At 40.2% G+C, this 24,139-nt stretch overlaps 1 protein-coding gene across 1 annotated transcript in view; it reads right to left on the bottom strand.

Annotated features, from left to right (window-relative positions):
* Positions 1–461: 461 nt before the first annotated feature.
* The window catches only part of LOC114363888 (cadherin-87A-like), a gene marked incomplete at its 3' end in the record, with an annotated part of 42,815 nt that continues 19,137 nt past the window's right edge, over positions 462–24,139 (bottom strand). Inside the window, exons 2-17 of the mRNA XM_028319765.1 lie at positions 21,018–21,079; positions 18,148–18,266; positions 14,961–15,047; positions 14,241–14,372; positions 12,775–12,897; positions 12,280–12,414; positions 11,027–11,219; positions 8,929–9,041; positions 8,434–8,631; positions 7,114–7,266; positions 4,794–4,981; positions 3,552–3,714; positions 2,737–2,886; positions 2,030–2,194; positions 1,867–1,947; positions 462–542 (exon numbers count right to left, since the gene is read on the bottom strand). Coding sequence (XP_028175566.1) covers positions 462–542; positions 1,867–1,947; positions 2,030–2,194; positions 2,737–2,886; positions 3,552–3,714; positions 4,794–4,981; positions 7,114–7,266; positions 8,434–8,631; positions 8,929–9,041; positions 11,027–11,219; positions 12,280–12,414; positions 12,775–12,897; positions 14,241–14,372; positions 14,961–15,047; positions 18,148–18,266; positions 21,018–21,069 — 2,133 coding nt within the window. The remainder of the gene's footprint in view (positions 543–1,866; positions 1,948–2,029; positions 2,195–2,736; positions 2,887–3,551; positions 3,715–4,793; positions 4,982–7,113; positions 7,267–8,433; positions 8,632–8,928; positions 9,042–11,026; positions 11,220–12,279; positions 12,415–12,774; positions 12,898–14,240; positions 14,373–14,960; positions 15,048–18,147; positions 18,267–21,017; positions 21,080–24,139) is intronic.

Raw genomic sequence — 24,139 nt, 5'->3', positions numbered from 1 at the left:
GATAGGTAGATATATGATGATGAGGACGTGTTGATGGAGATGACTTACCAGTATATCCAAGTACGAGAGCTGGTCGATCCATAACAGATGGGTGGCCGTCTCGATGATGGAGTACCGGAGTTTCGATTGACGCATTCAGGTCACGAGCTTGATGATGATGACGACTCACCAGTAAAGTCAAGTAGATCTTGTTATCGTCCCCACTCTGCGATACGACTGCCTCCGGTCGCACAGCGATACGACCAGACAACTGGTCGATCCAGAATGCATGGGTGGCTGGCTCCACGACGGAGTAGCGGAGTTCCGATGACGTGTTGATGATAATGACTCACAAGTATAGGTAAGTGTATCTTGTTATCGTCTCTACTTTGCGAGACAGCTGGTCGAACCAGAAGGGATGAGTGGCCGACTCGATGATGGAGCACCGAAGTTCGGATGACGAGTTGATGATGATGACTTACCAGTATGGTCAAGTAGATCTTGTTGTCATCCCCACTTTGCGAGACGACTGCCTCTTGTCGCACGGCAATGCGACCCGATAGCTGGTCGATCCAGAAGGAATGAGTGGTCGGCTCGATGATAGAGTAGCGAAGTTTCGATGACGCGTTTATGATAAATACTGACCATTATCATCATCATTTCAGCCATAGCACGTCCATTGGTGAACATAGGCCACCCCCAATGATTTCTATAATGACCGGTTGGTAGCAGTCTGCATCCAGCATCTTCCTGCTACCTTCATGAGTTCATCGGTGCACCTTGTAAGTAGAGGTCTTACGCTGCGCTTGCTGCGTGGCTTCCACTCCAAAACCTTGCTGCCCCATCGGCTTTCAGGTCTGCGTACTATGTGCCCTGCCCAGTATCACTTCAGCTTGCTAATCCGTCGGGCTACTTACCAGTATGGTCAAGTAGATCTAGTTATCATCCCCACTTTGCGATACGACTGCCTCCGGTCACACGGCAATACGACCAGACAGCTGGTCGATCCAGAACGGATGGGTGGCCGTCTCCATGATGGAGTAGCGGAGTTCCGATGAAGCGTTTATGATATGCTTACCAGTATCATCATCATTTCAGCCATAGGACGTCCATTGCTGAACATAGGCCACCCCCAATGATTTCCATAATGACCGGTTTGTAACAGTCTGCATCCAGCGCCTTCCTGCTACCCTTTTAAGGTCATCGGTCCACCTTGTAAGTAGAGGTCTTACGCTGCGCTTGCTGCGTGGCCTCCACTCCAGAACCTTGCTGCCCCATCGGCTGTCAGTTCTGCGTACTGTGTGCCCTGCCCATTACCACTTCCGCTTGCTAATCCGTCGGGCTACTTACCAATATGGTCAAGTAGATCTTGTTATCGTCCCCACTCTGCGAGACAACTGCCTCCGGTCGCACAGCGATACGACCGGACAACTGGTCGATCCAGAACGGATGGGTGGCCGGCTCGATGATGAAATACCGAAGTTCTGCTGACGCGTTGATGATGATGACTTATCAGTATTAGTTAGATAGTTTTGCAGGGGCACTCAACCTCTTCATTAGGTCGTCGTACGCAATTTGTGGTTTACCTTCCTACTCCAACAACGCCTGATAACTCCAGAAAGCAAGCGGCCTAGATAGGCTTCTTGCAGTAATACTGGTGATTAGAGAATGCCTGTTGATCTGCTACGCTTCTGCACTCCATGAGCACGTGCCGCGACGTTTCTTCTGCCTCCATGCATCCTCTGCATTAGTGGGCTGTCTGTTACTGTACTCGTATGTTGTGTATATGCTGATGATGACTTACCAGTATGGTCAAGTAGATCTTGTTATCGTCCTAGGTGCCCTGCCCATTACCACTTCAGCTTGATAATTCCTCTGGCTACTTACCAGTATGGTCAAGTAGATCTTGTTATCGTCGCCACTCTGCGATACAACTGCCTCTGGTCGCACGGCAATACGACCAGACAACTGGTCGATCCAGAACGGATGGGTGGCTGGCTCGATGATGGAGTACCGAAGTTCTGATGACGAGTTGATGATGATGACTCACCAGTATAGTCAAGTAGATCTTATTATCGTCGCCACTCTGCGAGACGACTGCCTCTGGTCGCACGGCAATACGACCAGACAACTGGTCGATCCAGAACGGATGGGTGGCTGGCTCAATGATAGAGTAACGGAGTTCTGATGATGCGTCCAGGTCGCGGGCTTGGACCTGGGGAAAAAATATTTTACTAAGGATCCATTTATAAAATGATTCTCGAAACTGGAAGAAAACTATAGGTCAAAGTTATTTTTATTTATAGTGATTAGTCTAAAAGTGATCATCAACCACTAGATAGCCCAAAGATGCGGGCATCGAACTACTGATTTGACGGACTATTGTGGTGCAGCTTATCTTTGAAGGGTTGAGTTCGGAGCGTAGTTTTGTAATGTACGAGTACCTACGTTTAAGCCAAACTTACGATAATGTAGAAGTTTATCCGGTTTAATTCCTAAAGTAACAAGTAAATTTTCAATTTTTGGCATAAGATACCTTGACTCCTCGAAACGGATATGGACGATAAATATTGCCAGAAAGTGACTCTATTTAACTTTTTTGAAACCATAACGAGGTCACTCTTACGCATCTCACATTATGGATATCGATGATCAGGCCGAATGTGGAAGCTATCAAGGGATCAAAACATCACCTACACCGTCTTTAGCATCAGCTCGATGTCAATGATGTTCTACTGTCAAAGTTAAAGCAAATACCTGCAATTCCGGCTCGAACTTGACCGCGTCTTCGTCTATGGAGGCCTTGTAGACCGGCGTGGAGAATACAGGCGGATTGTCGTTGGAGTCTGTCAGGGAAATCTGTAGCGACACGACTGTGTTCTGGCCTGAACCGTCGTCGTCGGTTGCCTGTGGGATACAATGATCTTTTTATAAACCTTGTTTATTAAACTGCTAATTTTGGTAATGATGATGATGATGATCAGATATTAAAGATAAATGAGGTGAACTTAGGTAGTAGTTGGAACTGGGAGAAAACTTAAACACAATCCTTAAAACTGTTATAGAAGAACGTACCGTCACTATAGATAGAGATGTAAAATAAGACAATCTTCGAGAATGTACTATTGGAAAGGAAAAATGACGAATAATATTTTAGGAAATTATTTAGGCATAATATTATAAACAGTTTGGGCTGTCACAGGTGTTTTAGAGGTTGGTAGCAGAAAATCGATGAATATAGATGACCCACGCTGAACTGTCCCGCCAAACTCAATGACAGGGGGGCGCTACCATCGTTCAACTTCATGGTTTCCAACATGGCAAAAATCGGAACCAGCGATTCGGTATTGACGGTGGCGCCCCGCTGTCAATGTCATCGATAGGACAGTTCAGTATTTTGGAACTATAAGAAAATGCGCAAAGAAAAGATGGATGAATTGCAAAAAACTACCCTGAGATCAAAGCAGCAAAAAGTCACTTGAGTACTACATTCAAAGAAAGAAAGAAAAAATTAATGGACTTCTTAAAAAAATGATATCAAAGCAGAAGAATGTCACGAGAACCTTTCATACCTTATACTGCAAGAAGTAGTCCTTCCTAGTCTCAAAGTCCAGGCACGGGGTTTGCCCAGGCGTGGGACAGGGCGCCACAGTAATGAGCCCGGTTCTGTTGTCCACTCTGAATAGTTCAGCGCCGTTGCCTGATAGCTGGTACACTATGCCTTCTGTGCCAAACCTGACAGCAAAGGAGGAAGTTAAATTAATGAAGTTTAGTTCTAAATCTGAGGTGTGTAACTTTAGAGCCAGTCGAAGCTGCATTGCTCAGGACAATATCAGAAGGGCATTGTCATTGATTTTGCTCAGTCATACAAGACGTTTTAAACACCATATGGTATTGTTACCACTGCCCTAGGTTTAGGCGCATAATGACAAAAGCGCAAAATGTCAAATCCATAAAAATATTATATTTTTATCCTGTTTTAACGACCTCTGAGGCTGCTTCAAAGCCAAAGCATACGATGCGTTGAGGGTGGAATACGACGTCGTCGGAGCGGTGTCGCTGCATCGTCTTACATAGAAATTAATATATCTGTGCCGCGCTCTGCCTCGCAATACGGCGAAATCTTTGCGGTGCGGCGTCACAACGCATCGTGTGCTTTGGCTCTTAGGCACTGTAGCAGAGTTTGGTTTGTTATTGCCAGTTAGACCTCCATATTAATGTCTACCTTCCTTTCAATTCCTTACCTTCCAGTGTCTCTATCAGTGGCCTTCACAATGGCAATTTTAGTACCAGCTGGGGCAGCCTCAGGAACAGTGGCAGAATAAGGCTCACCAGCGAATTGAGGCGCGTTATCATTAACGTCAGTAAAAGAACCGTTCATATTTGCTCGGAAGAGAATATTACCTGCTAAGCTTTAAACATTACTTATTCCTTAGTTTTTACCTTCCAGTGTCTCTATCAGTGGCCCTCACAATGGCCACTTTAGTACCAGCTGGCGCTGCTTCAGGAACAGTGGCAGAATAAGGCTCACCAGCGAATTGAGGCGCGTTATCATTAACGTCAGTAAAAAAAACCGTTTACATCTGCTTGGAAGATAATATTAAAAGCTAAGCTATAAACATTAGTTATTCCTTAGTTTTTACCTTCCAGTGTCTCTATCAGTTGCCCTCACAATGGCCACTTTAGTACCAGCTGGGGCGGCCTCAGGAACAGTGGCAGAATAAGGCTCGTCAGCAAACTGAGGTGCATTGTCATTGTCATGTCAGGGACACTGTGTCACTATGATCACCGTAGCTTCAGACGTTTGTCCTTACCTTCCAGTGTCTCTATCAGTTGCCCTCACAATGGCCACTTTAGTACCAGCTGGGGCGGCCTCAGGAACAGTGGCAGAATACGGTTCGTCAGCAAACTGAGGCGCATTGTCATTGACATCTGTCAGGGACACGGTGACACTCGCTTTTGAGGAGAGGCGGGGCGAGGTGTGGAGTTCTTCTGCTATGACCTGCAATGATTGGGTACTGTCAGGATACATTTAAGATTTTGCTGAAGACCATTAAATTCCATAGGGGGCATTCCACGCGAAGCGGGCAGGTAAAAAAAGTCGATGTTTCCGATTTCAGTAATATTTGAGTATGTTCTACCTATACATATTATTGATACGTGTACCAAATATTTTTGTAATATAATGACTAGTTTAAGAGTTATGGGTCTTCGAAGTTTTCGACAACCGGTTGGCATGCAGTACTTCAAAGCCGATTATGGAGTCATAAAATTATATATTAAAATAATTAAACCACGGGATTTATTACTTCATTTACTGTGCTTTTTAACTGTATTTTTGGAAACGAAAAAAAAAATATTTTTTCCTAAAAAAAATGCAAATTAATTTTTTTCCTTGATTTTCACAAAGGTCGACCCTTTCGATTTTTTTATTTTTTTTTATTTAAATAGCTAATATTGTGTAGAACATTCATGCCAACTTTCAAAGTGGGCGTGGAAGTGGATTCGGAGCTAGACTGAAAATACTGCCGAAGGGTGGCGTCCAGCGCCGCGCCGTCGCGCTGCCGCGCCTGAAGCCCGCCGCCTGTGCGCGTTTAGTGAAACTGACAAGCAAATAAAATCACTTTTAACGGAATGTTTTGTAGATTTTTAATAACACCAAGACATTTTAATACCTATTGAATACTAAAATACGTTATAAAATAAAGTAGTAGTAGTAAATAAAGTTGCGTTTTTCCGTATCGTGAAAAATAAATTACATTACTCGTAACTGTGAATATTTCCTAACAAAAATACAATGAGCTGTTATTTTTATACCTTTCGAGTTACAAAAGGCGATTATGTGGGAGGCAGACGGTCGTCAGTGCTTTCATCCTATTCCTATGAAATTAAGTGGCTCATAATAATTTTTAGTTAAAATGAATACTAGACCTTTCATTCTATCTAGTCTTTTGAAAGGTCGTAAATTACTGGTAATTAGAAGATATTGTGGACCGGATTAATAGATCCACCAGTTAATTTAGGTCAGGACTAATACCCAGAACCGAACCGAAACCGCGCCGTGCCGCCCGGCATGTGCGGATACGCCATAACTAGGCTTGTGTAGTACATGTACTATGTACTAATAGGAAGCAATTCCTTTAATTAAGTGAACGAGAACGAACTATTCCGTCTTGGTCGTTCAAATCGGTCTTTTAGTACAGCCGATCACTAATGAATAGGTGTGAACGAGACGTGAAATTGGTGACAACCGCGCGCGAGCGAGATGGCATGAATGTTCTACACAATATTAGCTATTTAAATAAAAAAAAATAAAAAAATCGAAAGTGTCGAACTTTGTGAAAATCAAGGAAAAAAAATTAATTTGCATTTTTTTTAGGAAAAAATATTTTTTTTTTCGTTTCCAAAAATACAGTTAAAAAGCACAGTAAATGAAGTAATAAATCCCGTGGTTTAATTATTTTAATATAAAATTTTATGACTCCATAATCGGCTTTGAAGTACTGCATGCCAACCGGTTGTCGAAAACTTCGAAGACCCATAACTCTTAAACTAGTCATTATATTACAAAAATATTTGGTACACGTATCAATAATATGTAAAGGTAGAACATACTCAAATATTACTGAAATCGGAAACATCGACTTTTTTTACCTGCCCGCTTCGCGTGGAATGCTCCATAGTCAAAATGTAACAACGACTACCAAAGCCATTTGGTTGGGGATATTCGGACAACGATAAATCAAGCATACTGTGAAATCTATTGTAATTCTACTATGTGGGGCTATGTAACAAAAATCTATAGGCTGATGTGCAACAAGAAAGAAAGAAAGATACATTTAACAATGGACAACACACAAATACAGACAATCACATAGACATGACAGTGGCACATAATAATGGAAGAAGAAAAAATAAAAACAAGAGTAAACTGAGCAGTGCCACCCATTCACCAACAAGATGTCCACTGATACGGCATATGCCGTGGCCCACGGTGACGAAGGCCACGGCGCGGCGCTGGTTTTCAGTGTGCCCCATATTAGAACTGGTGTTGTAATAGGTCCGACTTTTCAACCAAATATAGGTCTGGCTGATAACAATGAGGAGTCTTTCCATCAGCCTAATATTATTTACCTCCAAAATAAACTTCCTCTGGTTTGGATCCTCGTAGTCTAAACTGGAGTTAAGCCTGAGGGTCACGGACGCGCTGCCGGTGGCTGTGGAAGGCTCCACTATGAACGCTCCGAATTCATCTGACAGGCGGAGAGTGAACACTGAGTTCAGACCCTGGAAAAAATTATCAATAGTTTACTCAAAAGGAAGTCACAAAAAAAAAGCTGTTATATTTACTCAAACTACGTTCATAACATGAATCAATATTAGTCATTGCATCAGTTAATATTGGGGAGGCTCATATTATTTGATTCTATTTTATTCTTGATGGTGACTTACCAATTCCCAACTAAGAGACTCTCTGGTATTTTCAAGCTGTATTCTTTCCGTTTGAAGAGGGAGACTCATCATTGAAGTCCTTGATTTTTTTTTTTATGCTAGCCAATCGCACCTGGTGTTAAGTGAGATGCAGTCTAGGATGGTACATATCTGCCCTGTAAGTGCCTATTCACTCTCGTGATTGTGACATGAGACTTACCAAGTTCGTATCAGTGACCGCCATGTCCAAGTTAGGCATTAGCGTCACCAAGGGAAACTTCTGGTATCTCCACGCTATAGGTACTACCTCCGGTTGAATCATTCATCATTATTGACGTCCTTTCTTGTGACATAAGACTTACCATCCTACAAGTGCCTGGATGCAGGCAGCGCAGGACCGGTCGTTGCTGAAATCCTTGGAGGAGGCCTTTGTCCAGCAGTGGACGTCATTCGGCAAAAAACGAACGAACGAATAGTATTTTAAGGACTTACCAAGTCCGTATCAGTAACCACCATATCCAAGTTAGGTAGTGGCGTCCCTAATGGGAGACTCTTTGGTATCTCCACGCTATACTTATTCATGGCAGTTGAACTAGGAATGCTCATCATTAACGTCATTGATAGTGATGTAAGACTTACCAAGTCCGTATCAGTGACCACCATGTCCAAGTTAAGTGACGTACCTATTGGGGGATTCTCTGATATCTCCACGTTCTCTCTCCGGTTGAACCGGGGAGGCTCATTAGTGATGTCCTTGATTGTGACATATTAAGACTTACCAACTTACTTATGTGTCTGGATGCAGGCAGCGCAGGACTGGTCGTTGCTGAAATCCTTGGAGGAGGCCTTTGTCCAGCACTGGACGTCATTTGGCTGAAACGAACGAAGACTTACCAAGTCCGTATCAGTGACCACCATATCCAAGTTAGGCAGTGGTGTCCCTACTGGAAGGCTCTCTTATTCCAGACATTTGAAGCGTCATTCGGCTGAAACGAACGAACGAATAGTATTTTAAGGACTTACCAAGTCCGTATCAGTGACCACCATATCCAAGTTAGGCAGTGGTGTCCCCACAGGAAGGCTCTCTGGTATTTCCACGCTATATTCCCTCCGGTTGAAGCGAGGAGGTTCATCGTTGACATCTTTGATGGTAACGGTGATGGTAGCAGTGGTGGATGTCAGGTCGGAGTAGAGGGGAGAACCGTTTACTATCTCAGTTGCCTGAAACGTAACGTAAAGTAGCGTTAAAATGATTTTTTACAGAAATTGTACTTGGTGCCTTCTGTAGTCGTCTCTACTTAAAGTAAGAAGTGCATTTAAAAAAAATATTAAACGATCAATATTGTACTAAAATTATTCAGGCAATGATGAATACCACCGAACAGTCATCGTAAAAGCACCCTGGAAAGGGCCTATGTACTGTACTAAATAAATTATTTGATTTGATTTGATTTATTGATTGCTACATACAATACGAATAAGACAAAGAACACTCCAAAGAAATATGTAGGTACTTACCCTGACAGTCAGATTGAGTGGTGATGAAGGATCAGCTAAAGCTTCTCTGTCCAAAGGCTTGGCGGTCCTCAGCTCTCCCGTAGAACTATCTAGGACGAAGAAGTCCAAAGGATCTGAAAGTCAAAGTCAAAGTTTTTATTCAGTAAGTACCTACTTAAGGGCCTACCTTTTCAGGGCGCTTACTACACCAATATTTACGATAACGCCCCACTGAATTAAAGACTGTACTCACTAGTAACAAGTTCCAACATGACATCTCTAGGTTGCGCCCGATCAGCATCTCTTGCCTTCACCGTAAGCGCCAAAGTCCCCACTGGGGCGTCTTCATACAACGCTCTGCTAACGCCCCACTGAATTAAAGACTGTACTCACTAGTAACAAGCTCCAACATGACATCTCTAGGTTGCGCCGTGTCAGCGTCTCGTGCCTTTACAGTGAGTGCCAGAATCTCCAGCGGGGCGTACTAAGAAAACGCTCCACTAAACGCCCCACTAAATTAAAGACTGTACTTACTAGAGATAAAACGGATAGTGGTTTGGCCGGATACCGGATACCGGATATCCGGCGAGCTGCTAGGCCGGATAGCCGGATATCCGGCGGCCGGATAGTTGGCCCATTGTCTCTTTGTATGTCATGACGAGTTTAGCGCCGCCAGGTGCTTCGAACGCGATCAGTGGGTCTAGTAGACAAGTCACACTTTTCGAAAATCGAATCCGTATCCGTCCGAATAGAATGTCAGATTTTGCCACTTGTCTAGGGGGCAGATCAATTCGAGCGATTTCGGTTGCCATCGTGAGTGTGTGGTTGAATAGGGAAAATTTAAATTAGTTTACTTGCTGCGTAATCTGACTGAACTGCATCATGTCATCAGACCATCAGTGAAAAAAAAGATCGCCTAATTTAATTGGCTATATTATTTCGACATTAACAGATATTTATTTATTTAGTACTAGCTTTCCGCCCGCAGTTTCGCCCGCGTGGAATTTTGTCTGTCACAGAAAAACTTTATCGCGCGTGTTCAAAAACCGGGATAATAACTGTCCTATCTCCTTTCCCGGGACTCAATTTATCTCTATGCCAAATTTCATCAAAGTCGGTTCAGTGGTTTAGGTGTGAAAGCAAGACAGACAGAATTACTTTCGCATTTATAATATTAAGTATAGAAGTATAGATTCGTCATTAGAGTGAATAGCCCTGACAAAGAAAAGTTTTTTGAAAGGCCTTAATATGGCTTTTTTTGGACTTTAATTATAAGCCGTTATTATTATAAGCCTTTTTAGGGTTCCATAGTCAAATGGCAAAAAACGGAACCCTTATAGATTCGTCATGTCTGTCTGTCCGTCTGTCCGTCCGTATGTCACAGACATTTTTTTCCGAAACTATAAGAGCTATACTATTGAAACTTGGTAAGTAGATGTATTCTGTGAACCGCATTAAGATTTTGATGCAAAAATAAAAAAATAATAATAAATATTGGGGGCTCCCCATACTTAGAACTAAAACTCAAAAATTTTTTTTTCGTCAAACACATACGTGTGGGGTATCTATGGATAGGTCTTCAAAAATGATATCGAGGTTTCTAAAATACTTTTTTTCTAAACCGAATAGTTTGCGTGACAGACGCTTACAAAGTGGAAAAAAGTTGGTCCCCCCCCCCTCTAACTTCTAAAATAAGAAAATGAAAAATCTAAAAAAAAATATATGATATACATTACTATAAAAACTACCAACGAAAATTGTTTTGAACGAGATCTAGTAAGTAGTTTTTTTTAATACCTCGTAAATCGTAAACCGCTTATTACCGCGTAATCTTTCATACAAATAACTTAAATTAAAAAAAAATAATTTTAATTTCATAAATCAATGGTACGGAACCCTTTGTGCGTGAGTCCGACACGCACTTGGCCGGTTTTTATTGATATTTACCTCAAAGATGAATGTATTTCATTTTATTATAAGAAATTGTCGTAGTTTTTTAATATCCGGTATCCGGCCGGATAGTGAGTTACTATCCGGTATCCGGCCGGATAGTAAATTTAGGCCGGATATCCGGCCTACCGGATAGTTACCGGATATCCGTTTCATCTCTAGTACTTACTAGTAACAAGTTCCAACATGACATCTCTAGGTTGGGCCCGATCAGCATCTCTTGCCTTCACAGTGAGCGCCAGAGTCCCCACTGGGGCGTCTTCAGACAACGCCCCGCTAAGGGCCCCACTGAATACAGGTGGGGAGTTCTGCACGTCCACTACTTTGACTTCCACGTGGGCCGTAGAGTTTAGGGTGCCATCCTAAAATAAGAATAAAATTTTGAATCTTAAGTTGATTGTAATTTGCAATTAAAACATCATTTTATTATTCCATGTGTCATATTGTGTGTCATGGTGTTCTTACTGACATAGTGAAGTAATTAAGCTAGTTTAATATTATTTCTCAATTAAGTATTAATTCAAAGTGTTGTGAAAAATACCCTTAAAAATTACTTAGTTACGTTTTTGAGCAAGACTGAACTAATTCAAACAAGAAAGATGTAAAATTTGTTGTCCTCCATACACAAACCTTTAGTATAATAAATGGACTTATTTTACCTAACATTCTAAAGTAAATACTGCACTAATTTAATATAATATAATGAAGATACGACACTTTTGTCAGTAGAATGTATTTCAAAGCAGAAGGAAGTTTCAAGCGACAAAATCGATCCTACAGATATGAATTCATATAATTATTTTTCACTTTTCCTCATTGTTCGTCGTTAATAGCATACCATTAAAACTATTACACCACACAATCACAATAACTACTGTGAAAAAGTAATTAAGTAAAATTATACAAAAACTAATATTCAATTCCTTCTCGTTTTTCTTACCGCGCGAAACTCCGCCAAAATTACCGCCACAGATTAGACATAAATTGATTGCACAGATTGCACACAAAATACGATTTTTTTTTCGATTTTCGAATATTTTTTATTTTGTGTATGGCCAGTATTTTTTCTGTTCGATGTTTAAAATTGAGTTTGAACTCATTTTGTATTTCGCTTAAAAACAGAAAAACAATAGAACAGCGTTCATTCTTTTACGAAATAAATGCAAGTATTTAATTCACATGTTTTTTTTATTATAATTTAGAAAGGTGTAAGATTTTCACAATGTTAAAATAGTAAGACACGGGTCTTAACGTGACGTTCATTAATGAGTTACGTGTCTTACTATTTTAATTGAAATGGAACGCGAAAGTTTAAAGTCTTATTTCACAATGTTGTTAATTAATAATTTTCTGGTTATGAGGAAAATTCATTTTCTGAAAAATATTTTCAGATACAAAAAGTAGGTAATGAAGATTACTTACGGTGGCGTATAGTTGGAACTGATAGAACTGCTTGTCGTTGTAGTTCAGAGCTTTCTTCAGCACCAAAGCTCCAGTGTAATGGTTGGCAGACGAGTTCAGGGCAACCACCTCGAAAGCTTCACAGGCTTCGGGCCACTGAAACATTTCAATTATTTATTTATTTTACTAGCTGACCCGGCGAATTTCGTACCGCCTTATTCATAAATCATTATAACTTATTAGCTGACTCGGCGAACTTTGTTCCGCCTATGTTCGTTAGAGATAATGTAAAATTCTAATGGTGACAGATTTTTTCTAATCAGTCACGTAGTTTTGGAGTGTATTCAATAGAAACAAACAATCAAAAACATTTCCTAGAGCTTCATTAGAGATTTTGATCAGTGATTCGGAGCTATTGAGTTACTCCAGTTCTATCAAATGAGATCGTCTTACACCACATTAAATCTTTACTCTTTTTATTATTAGTGTAGATTAAAATACCCTTTTCATACTTACTTGTTCACTCAAACATCCAACTTCGAGGCTGTCTCCTACAGAATCTTTATCTTCAACTTGGATGTTGGTCAGAATGGTTGTACCAATCGCCTCGTCTTCAGGAACATCTACCTCATATGGACTCTGAAAAATAGGATTAAAAATAATGTTTATTAACCCTTATGTAACACCGTGGGGTAATTATTTACCCCAGGCGCATAAAAATTGACATATCTTTTTTTCTACCGAAGCTAGTGCAATGTCGTTTTGTGTATTCTCAATGCAGAGTGTGCGCTTTAAGCTCGTAGACGCGGGATGTGAAGAAAATCATCTGTTTGGCTTGTGCAGGTAGATGGGGTGGAAAATTACCCCAGGGTGTTAGTTACGCATGCTTTAATTTATCATCACCTAACATCTTATTAATAGGTTTTTACAATATTTAAACAAAATGAGTAAAATTTTATATGACGATTAAGTAGCACGTTGTCTCGAGAATGCAGAGAAATAAATAAAGCTTGATTTACATGATACTTTTCGAACTTTGAAGACATCCCCTCAGAACACAGCGTTCATAAATTCGACACAGAAATAGAGCCCAAAAGTGATAATTATGTAATAATTCAGCGTGTCTGATGTGTTTTGAAAAAAATAATTAGGAATAAAATAAATAAAAAAATATATTTTCATAATTTTATAAAAAAAAAGTTTTTTTTATTTTGCTTTATTATAAAGCCAGATATTTTCGTTTTATTTCATTTTGTGTTTAAAATATGTATAAAACATCTATTCAATGTCCGATTAGTGTAAGTTTTTGGTTCCCACAATAACTTTCCAAGATTTTTCTAGAAGACCATTGTGAAGACTATTAGTTGCCAATGAAAAAATCTTTGTTTTTTGTTATGATTGATTTAAGATTCTTCTTTACGCTAGATAGACGTTCTTTTAAAACAATAGTACAATGTAGTGAGTCCATTAATACACTGTAAATCACAAATTAAATTGATTTTAAATATTTACTTAAAAATTTTTCAATTTCAGTTTGGGGTATTTTTTTTACCCCAGGGTGTTCTAAGTGTAACCAAAAATAAGGATGTTACTTAAGGGTTAATTAATTAAGACATGATTTCTTTCATTGCCTAAATCTCTTAGGTAACGGTTTTCGTTTTCTAATGCGAACATTTTAATATTCAAGTAAATAATGTAACCCATAATTAAATCATAGCTAGGTCTCAGTTATCTGCACTGAAAAATGAAATTGCGGACAAAACTAATCGATAAATCTAAGTGTTTTGATAAGCCTGTGTTGTAAGCTACGTGCATTATCGACACGCACGTTTCCTTTAGTTTATTCAAATGAACGAATTATTGTATTAACTAAACCACAGTCTAAACTTTATCTCTGCTTGTTGAACTATGTTTTGTCCATGCAAATGGGTCTGTCATAAAAAAAAATGTTTAGGTAGATAGCTCTCTTTGAGAATACTCACATTTTTAAAAGTAGGCGGATTATCGTTTTCATCGAGGACTATCACAGTCACCGGCTGTAGCTGAGCCAAATTCTTCGCCGGATCTTCGTTTTGGCTTTCTATTGACACTAAAAACTTAATTGTATCTTCAGTCTGAAAAAAAAGAAGTTTTTTTTTCATTAACTAGTAAGTCTTAGTAAATTAATTTTATTTTGGAAAATGTTAAATGTGCCTTGGTTGACCAACAAAATATAAAATTTTAATAATATTGATGTGGTTTTTCTGTTTTCGGCTCAATAGGCTCTTAATTTTCTTTTCAGCTTTGATTACAATGGAACACAGCGTGTTTCAAAATCAAATTCAATTCAAAATACCCAGCCCCGTGCTAAGAGATTGAATTGAATTTGATTGCTACGAAACACTGCCTCGTGTGTTGAGACTTCTCTCTCCGAAAAAGAGCGAACGTATGAAGTTAACGCCCGTTTTCACAAACGATTCTTGCATAAGTGAAGTAAACCGAACGCACAGCGTGGAAAAAAGCTCTGTGATTGGTTCATGTGTGACACCGTGCGTCCACGCGCACTGTGAGACCTCATAGTAATGTTTGTGAATACGGTCGTAAGTCTCTTGCACCTCCCATGAATTAGTTGTTGAGTGAGCGTCATGTTCCGCTATTTTGTTTAGTACTAGGTATTACTACTGTTATGTATTAATGCTCATTGCAAGTGTGAATGGACTTACCTCTCTATCTAACGGGCGGTTTAGGGTTACTTCACCGGTACTCGGGTTTACCGTAAACTTGTCAGTTCCCACCAGATTGTATTTTATCTGAAACATAAATAAATTCTGTATAAACTGATTGCTTGAATGGTTTCTGCAACAGTTATTTTCCTGCGAATCATTTGAGGTTTGGTAAGATATGTTGTAAGTCCGCTTGACTCTACCAACCGTGCGATGTGGAAGTCATTGGGGGAGGCCTATGTTCAGCAGTGGACGTCCTATGGCTGAAATGATGATCTATCTAGGTTGTATCTTAGTTAATCGCTATAAAAACAATGTTAATGATATTGTTATATTTCGGCAGTTGGTGCCTAATCATCCTCCTTTAAAAAGCTAAAAATCCTCAACCACAGAGGTTGAGGATTTCGGATGAAGCTTGCTTCCACCTTCAATCTAATTATTATTTTCCACTAACATACAGATCAAAGAGCTTCCCGTTGTGGCTCATCATCATCATCATCGAGTCATTCAGTCTCAACTGCAAGATATTTACCAGAGGCAAAAAGGATACCTATACTCTCTAACCTGCAGTGGCGGATTTACCAATAGGCCAAGTAGGCCAGTGCCTAGGGCGGCAGATTTAGAGGGGCGGCAAATTTAGCAAATTTTTTTTTACAGGAAAAAAATAATATAATTATACGTATACCTACACAATCCATATATAAATAAACGATTAATAAACGCACTGTAATATATACTTAGGTACTTATGTGATCATGAATTTTAAAATATTCCAATAGCGTTTCAATAAAAATAAAATAAAAAACTCTTAAGTAACACAGGATCTTCGGAGCCTAGCACGAGCACCATCTCTCCACAACTTCGTGTATATTGTTTTACAGGGTAGCCCAGAAGAAAATTCACTTTTGAAAATTCAAGGAAACGAAAACTGTACATTTTTGTAGAACTTAAGCTATTGCAATTTAAAGGAAATTTAGTGCAATTTATTTTAAAATTTACTATCTTTTATAAATTTTATCGTACATGTGATTCCCTTGACGTTTACAACATTCGGTCAACATACATCAACATTTTGGAAAACTTTCGTAAGCGCTCCTGCACACGACGCCGCTACCGCGCCGCCGCCGCGCCGTCGCCGCGCCTTTGCACTGTTTATACGCGCCGCGTGAACACCGCTGCCGCGCAGGCGCCGCGCCGCCGCGGCGCCGCCGCGCCGCGCGCGAAATTATGCTTTGTTGGCGCGGTGGCGGCGCGGAGGCGGTTTTACTCGGTGCGTATGAACAGTGTAGCGGCGCGGCGACGGCGCGGCGGCGGCGCGGTGGCAGCGTCGTGTGCAGGAGCCCTTAGAGTTACCTCAAAATGGATTCAGGATGGATGAATGCTGCAGAGTTTTTGGATTATTAGAGTATACTCTGCTCATAAGGTAACCCCACAAAAAGAAGTCTGCTGGAATGAGATTAGCGCTTCTTAGAGGCAGTGAGATTTCACCACTGCTTAATTGGTTTGTTGCATTGAAAGGATGATTAATTTTTGAGAGCGCTATACTGGTAGGCTGAAAAGCTTTTTGATTTCAAAGCTGCAAGATTCGCAAGGTTATGACCGGAGCACTTGGTTTCATCAAGATGGGGCTACGTGTCACACTTCAACTGAGAGCATTTAGATGGTAAGAGACATGTTCCCACAAAAAAATAATTTCAGGCAGGGGTGACATCTCCTGGTCACCAGGAAGCCCAGGAAAAAATAGGTTTCAAAGTAATTCTGACGAACGCATTCCAAGATTTTGATGTATGTTGATCGAATGTTGTAAGCGTCAAGGAAATCTCCTGGGCGATGTAATTTAATAAAGGTAAATTTAAAAATAAATAGCATTAAATTTTCTTTAAATTGCAATAGTTAAAGTTCTATAAAAATGTAGGTACAGTTTTCGTTTCCTTGAATTTAAAAAGTTAATTTTCTTCTGGGCCACCCTGTATTACCAAGCCTTGGTCTTTCTGTTTACCTGCTAATTATACTGGATATAACACTTCGAATGGCTCTGTGCACATCGGTGACAATTTGTTCAGGTGAGAAGCTTTTCTTGCTTAAAACGGGTTAAAAACTATCTACGATCTACTTTAAGTCAAGAAAAGCTTAATGCTTTATCTCTTTTGTGCATAGAGTCAGAACTTATGAAAAAGATTTCATACGTCGATATAATTAATGATTTTGCAAATTTAAAATCTCGCAAGAAAATAATGTAAAACTTATTTGATCTCATTGTCTGTCACCATTAACTGAATTGTTAACATGTTATATTTTAATAGAAATTGTTTGTATTGTTTTTAAACTGTTAAGTCCAATAAAAAATATTTACCAAAAACAATGTTTACTGACCACACATTATTTTGTCTGTGTTCAATGTTCATATAGTGTAGGTATTTTTAAGTCATGCCTTTGCCCACCTTAGGATTAGTACATACTGCTGTTTTTAGGTCAACATTAAACTCTTCATTACATAGCGGGTTGCAATAATAATCTGTAACTGACAGAAATATCATTAAGTTCACAATCATACTAATAACGGGATTAAACTAACGTATTGAATTTCAAAAGTCAGTAGGTAGGGGCGGCAAAAATTGAATGGCCTACTAGCGGCAAATTTGTAAATCCGCCACTGCTAACCTGGTGTTCACATATACCCTTTAGAGCCAAAGCACACGATCCGTTGCAGCCACGCACCGCAAAGATTTCGCGGAATCGCATGATGCTTGTTGGGCTAACCAGCCACTGATAATTTCTATGTAAGATGACGCAGCGACACTGCTCCGGCATCGCAACGCCGCAACGTGTCGTGTGCTTTGGCTCTCAGTTACTTAAGCCCTGTTGTGATATCTCTCATCTAATGGTGCGTCCACACTGGGCAAACAGGATCGCGCGGCAAATTCGACATCCTGCTCACTCAAGAGCAGGGTGAGCAGGATGTCGAGTTTTCCGCGTGAGCCCGTTCGCCCAGTGTGGACGCACCATTAGTCGAACACGTGTCAGAGTGGTCGTGGTTGCGCTGTCGAGGTATACGGTGGGGTGATGTCATCTCCGAGGATAGCTCTCCTGGCGATGTGCTTCCATTTCTGACAGTTAAAGGCGTCGCGAGTAAACTGGACCATGTTGTGTTAAATAAATAAATATAAGACGTATTGCTTGTCCTTACCGGCAACCCATCCGGGTCCATTCCTTGCAGCGTGTAGACTACGGAGCCGGTGGGCGTGGTCTCCGACAGCGCTAGGTTGTTCATGTCCTGCGTGAACACTGGCAATTTGTTGCAGGACACTGCGAGTAAAAAAAGATATATTACCATAAACAACAAGAGAAGAAAGGAATACGCAAAAGAGACGGCATAATTTAGGCGGTCTTAAAAGACCGCTGTGAAGCAATCTTTTCCAGACAACCTAGAGATATCGTTCGTTCGTTCGTTTCAGCCAAATGACGTCCACTGCTGGACAAAGGCCTCCTCCTAGGTTTTCCACAATGCACGGTCCTGCGCTGCCCGCATCCAGGCTCTTCCCGCGACCTACCTAGAGATATCACTAATATTAAATACAAGTGGCCACCCGCGACTTCATACGGGTGGATCCTGTTTTACCGCCTTAGGGTTGGATTTTGCAAAATCCTATCTTAGTGAGCACCTACGTTCTAAAAGGAACCCCCATGCATTTGGACTCCTAGCACTTGTAGTTTTTGAGATTTCGTGATGAGTGAGTGAGTCAGTCAGTCAATCAGTCAGTGACTTTTCGCTTTTATAAGCATAGATTCTAGAGACGAGTGGTAAGGAAAATTAATTGGCTTGGGCGAGTCAAATATTTACGACTTGCTGTTGCGACTTGACGACTTGGCGCCCTTAGATGTGCATACTTTGTTGGCACATATTATGCTGTAAGTGTATAGTAATGAACTAGGCTCCCATTTATACATTTAGATGGAGAGGAAAACCTAAACTATCAAATCAGATCACTCAGTTCTCTCTCTCTCTCTCTCAGAATGAATTTATCACAGAAATAAAAATCAATTTAAATACAGCCAAATACAACTATCCAAAGATCTACAAAAATAGTTCCATGTGCATTCGACTGTAGGTACAATAGTGTACAAAGTTAGTAAGAACATCTATTTCGAATGTGCTAATTAGATACTCAGATTTTTGTAACTGTACGTTTCTTTTAACAGAAAAACGCTTTGTTTCACTTTCACGTTTCATTAGAATACCTTTGCCAAAAAACATTGGGTATTGGCCTTTCATCCTTACTCAACACCTTAATCAGGTCTATTATTCTCTTATACTTTAGTAAAGTAATTAATAAGTCACCAAGGGGCTATAGTAAAGTAAAAAACTAACTACACTCGCGAGCAAAAGTATGGAATCACTTACATGAAGTTGTTTCCACGCGATCTTGTGTACTAACGAATTTGTTAGTAACTAAAAAAGTAGCATCATTTTAAAGATTAAACTTTTAACTTTAAATTGATACCAAATTCATTTAAATCACACCGGTATTTAAAAAGATATCCCGGCTGATGTGAAGAAGTAAGAAAAAAGACATGTACCAAATGTTTGATACGTCGCGAGTTGCGGCCTATTTACCCCCTATAAAAGCACGTGTTTTCGGATTTTTGCGTTCACACGTTGATCCATACACATCTCGGCTTCTTTTGACACTTTACCTGGGATTCTACACCTTCAGAAGCAGCACAAATCGTTGCACTATTGCAAGAAGGGCTAAGCCAGCGGGCTGTCGCACGTCAGTTCCACATAAGCCAGTCCTGGGTTTCAAAAGTTTTAAGACGCTTTCGGGAGACTGGTGGCTTTATCCCGAGACCAAGTTCTGAACATTGCCGGTGCACATCGCAGAGGGAAAACCGTTTTTTCATGTCAACTTCTCTACGAAATCGTCATTTGACTGGTATCGACGTCCAGCAAGAGCTCAGAAATGTTCGTAGGATAGCTGTTAGCGAGTGGACAGTTCGTCTAAGATATGAGCAATAAAATTTGACTCCAAAAAGGCCTGCCACAGGCTGGAAACTGACGGCAGGTCGCCGACAAGCACGCTTTCAATTAGCTCGCACTCGGAAGGCGAGTAATGGAGGCGAGTTTTGTTCTCCGATGAATGCAGACTGTTTTTGCAGTGCAGCAGTCGAAGAGGTCGGGTCTATAGACGGCCTGGGGAGCGATTTGTGCAGTCCTGGTTCGCTAAAACATTGGCTTATGGGGGTGGCTTGCTCGACTTCCCATCGAGATGTGTAGGAGCAAATTGAAAGCGTGCTTATCGGTGACCTGCCGTCAGTTTCAAGCCTGTGGCAGGCCTTTTTGGAGTCAAATTCTATTGTTTATATCTTAGACGAACTGTCCACTTGCTAACAGCTATCCTACGAACATTTCTGAGCTCTTGCTGGACGTCGATACCAGTCAAATGACGATTTCGTAGAGAAGTTGACATGAAAAAACGGTTTTCCCTCTGCGATGTGCACCGACAATGTTCAGAACTTGGTCTCGGGATAAAGCCACCAGTCTCCCGAAAGCGTCTCAAAACTTTTGAAACCCAGGACTGTCTTATGTGGAGCTGACGTGCGATAGCCCTCTGACTGAGCCCTTCTTGCAATAGTGCAACGATTTGTGCTGCTTCTGAAGGTGTAGAATCCCAGGTAAAGTGTCAAAAGAAGCGGAGATGTGTATGGATCAACGTGTGAAAGCAAAAATCCGAAAACACTTGCTTTTATGGGGGGTAAATAGTCCGCAACTCGCGACGTATCAAACAGTTGATACATGTCTTTTTCCTTACTTCTTTACATCAGCCGGGATATCTTTTTAAATACTGGTGTGATTTAAATGAATTTGGTATCAATTTAAAGTTAAAAGTTTAACCTTTAAAATGGTGCTACTTTTTTTGTGATTAACAAATTGGTTTGTACACAAGATCGCGTGGAAACAACTTCATGTAAGTGATTCCATACTTTTGCTCGCAAGTGTAGATGAATTATTGCAATAGTAGCTATAAAGATTAGGTATTAATAAAAATTATATGTTACCTATTGTAAAATGTATAATCCATAGCGCTAAAACACGCCACCGAAGCTCCATCTTAGCAAACCTGCAACAAAGAAAATAATTATTAAACTCTACTTTCTTGTACACAATAACAATATAATAAACTTCACTGTAAAAATGCAGTAAAATAGAGAGCGAGAGAAAAAAAACAAAAGAATATCAAATTGACCGTCGAGTAAAAATTAAGTTTCTTGGTGGCCAGTGTCGCGCGGCCAAGGAGGCTACAACACTAAAATTGTTTGGCCAAAACCAAACTACCACGTACAATGTATCTGTAAGGGCGACAGCACAATATCAGCCAGCTACATTTTTATTGCAAAATAGCNAATTATTTAACGTCGTCGTCCTTTAATATTATCGACATTTTTTTTACGATATTAAACACAGCGACTTTTAAAATGGACAACGAATCAGAATTGGTTTAATAATAACTTAACCTTATAGAACCTCACGATAAAATAAACGAAATCAACCAAATTCAAATTACACAACATTCTCTTAATCGACGGGGGGGGGGGGTCTAGAAAGGAAAAAAATCTGGACACCGCGGTGCAGAAAATCGACGCTCAAAGTGCTAGCGCCATCTAGCGGTGAGCGGTACAGGCGAACACCACGGTGCCGGTGTGGCGCTAGTAGTATTGATTATGAATGTGGTGTTACTCCAGATCTTCGATTTTCCTAGTTTTTATAGTTTTCCCTTTATGTGGCCATTAAACCCTAACTTTATACCAAATTTCAGCTCTCTGAGTTTATGGGAAGTACTAGTTCTATTTTGATGATCATCAGTGAGTGAGTGTCATAAATGCGAAACTTTGCTTTCGCTTAACTTCGGAACTAAATTACCTACAGACTTGAAATTTTGGATTTTAGGTATGTGATTATAGCTTACTAGATGACGAAAATTTCTGCGTTCTGGTCTTATCCAGAGGTTCTCAAATAGGGACCTGAAAATGCGGCGAAATGGTTCCAGTAAAGGATGGTACGGCAGTGTTTGCTTCGCGCTCGACTTGGCGGGGGCACTGCCGTGCCCCCAGATTTATTACAACTAGATAAGAACCACGATATTAAGCTTGACGTGCTATCGTCTTACGAGTATCATTAATAAGAAAGGGATTGCAAATTTTATTTAGGTTAATACTTTAACAGATTAGAATCTACGAATAGTCAAGTAGGTATTTGTCGACCGTAGCAGTTGCAAAATACCTAGATAGTTGAACACGACTCAATAAGTGCCCCCTACACTTTATAGGTTAATCTGTGCTCCCGCAAGGTCGGACGGTTCAAGGTTCGATTAAAAAGCGCGTTGTCGCCGAGGTCTATTTTGTGCTTGATAAAGTGAAATCTTTATAATTCTTTTTTAATTAAATGTACCTAGTGTATTACAGTAACGCCCAGAACACACGGTGAAACGCAATTGCAACGAAACTGCATCTTCTAGTTACTTTTGAGTTCCGTTGAGAGACCACAAATGACGCGACCAGTTTGAAACCGGTTTGAAATGGTCGCGTCATGTGTGGTCTCTCAACGAATTCTATGGCAGAAACTTAAATGCAACTCAAAAGTAACTAGAAGTTGCAGTTTCGTTGCAGTTGCGTTTCACCGTGTGTTCTGGGCCTAAGAGAGAGACGACATGATTTTTTGCATGACAAAACTCTGCTTCAGACGGGACTCGAAGCCTGACTTTTCGCGCGAGATGACTGGTTCAGGCCACTCAGCTACAGATGGGTTAATATTGGTTGTTTATTGCAAAACAAATTAACGTTAATTTAACTTCATAACAATATGTATTGGTACGCCTCAGAACAAATAATTCCGACCCCAAATAATGGGAAAAAGGAAGAAAACAGGAAGACAATAAGTATTGATCATCAATAAAACATAATGTATTTTCCTTATTATGTAATAAATATTGCAAACAATAACCAATTGGTAGAATTAAATCAATTAATCAATAATAACTGAATTAACTATTGAAATGATAACGAGGATTCGTATTGAGCGTTATTAAATTCATATTTCATACATACCTAAACAAGACAAAGTAAAGACAAAGTAAAATAATATATAGTAGCGGCCGCCCGCGATTTCGTACCCGTGGATCCCGTTTTACCCCCTTAGGGGTGAAGTTTCGTAAAATCCTTTCTTAGCGGATGCGTACGTCATAACATCTACCTGCATGCCAAATTTCAGCCCGATCCATCCAGTGGTTTGGGCTGTGCGTTGATAGATCACTATGTCAGTCAGTCAGTCAGTAACCTTTGAGTTATAATATTTAGACTAGCTTTCCGCCCGCGGCTTCGCCCGCTTTGAATTTTGTCTGACACAGAAAAACTTTATAGCGTACGTCCCTGTTTCAAAAACCGGGATAAAAACTATCCTATGTCCTTTCCCGGGACTCAAACTATCTCTATGCCAAATTTAATCAAAATCGGTTCAGTGGTTTAGGCGTGAAAGAGAGACAGACAGACAGAGTTACTTTCGTATTTATAATATTAGTATAGACTAGTATAGATTAGTTATATTTAAAACCTAGGACACCTAAACATCACCTAGGACATGCTAACGCAGTTAACCATTAGTAATGGTCATTTACAAATGGCTGCAATTAACTTCAGGTTAATTAAGAGGTCAATGGAGAGACCTCACGACTTGATACAACTCCGCAACTGTAGAAATTGACTATTTATTTAGGTAGGTATAAGACAAACTAAAGTTGTATACCAAGGTACATACAGGGTGTCCCAAAATTTGCACGTCACAGAGGTAAATGAGCTTAAGACGCATCTAACAACTATATTAAGTCCATTTAAAAAAAATAACTAATATGAATCGTATTTTTCAAAACTCATCAAACTTTTCTATGGACATGAATAAATAAAAGTGGTCATATCTTAAAACTTATGAAACTTTTTTATGGACATATTAAGCTGTTCATTTTTTTTTTATGTGACAGGAGGCAAACGAGCAGACGGATCACCCGATGGTAAGTGATTACTGTCGCCCATAGACACATGTTCATGACATGTTCGATGCATCTTAGACTCGGCTACCTCCAGAGTCAGTGTGACGTGCTAATTTTGGGACACCCTGTATAATATCTAAA

Source organism: Ostrinia furnacalis, unplaced genomic scaffold, assembly GCF_004193835.3.
Source record: "Ostrinia furnacalis isolate ACB-3 unplaced genomic scaffold, ASM419383v2 OfSCF0399, whole genome shotgun sequence".
Taxonomy (NCBI): domain Eukaryota; kingdom Metazoa; phylum Arthropoda; class Insecta; order Lepidoptera; family Crambidae; genus Ostrinia; species Ostrinia furnacalis.
This window is presented reverse-complemented; position numbering and strand designations above follow the sequence as displayed.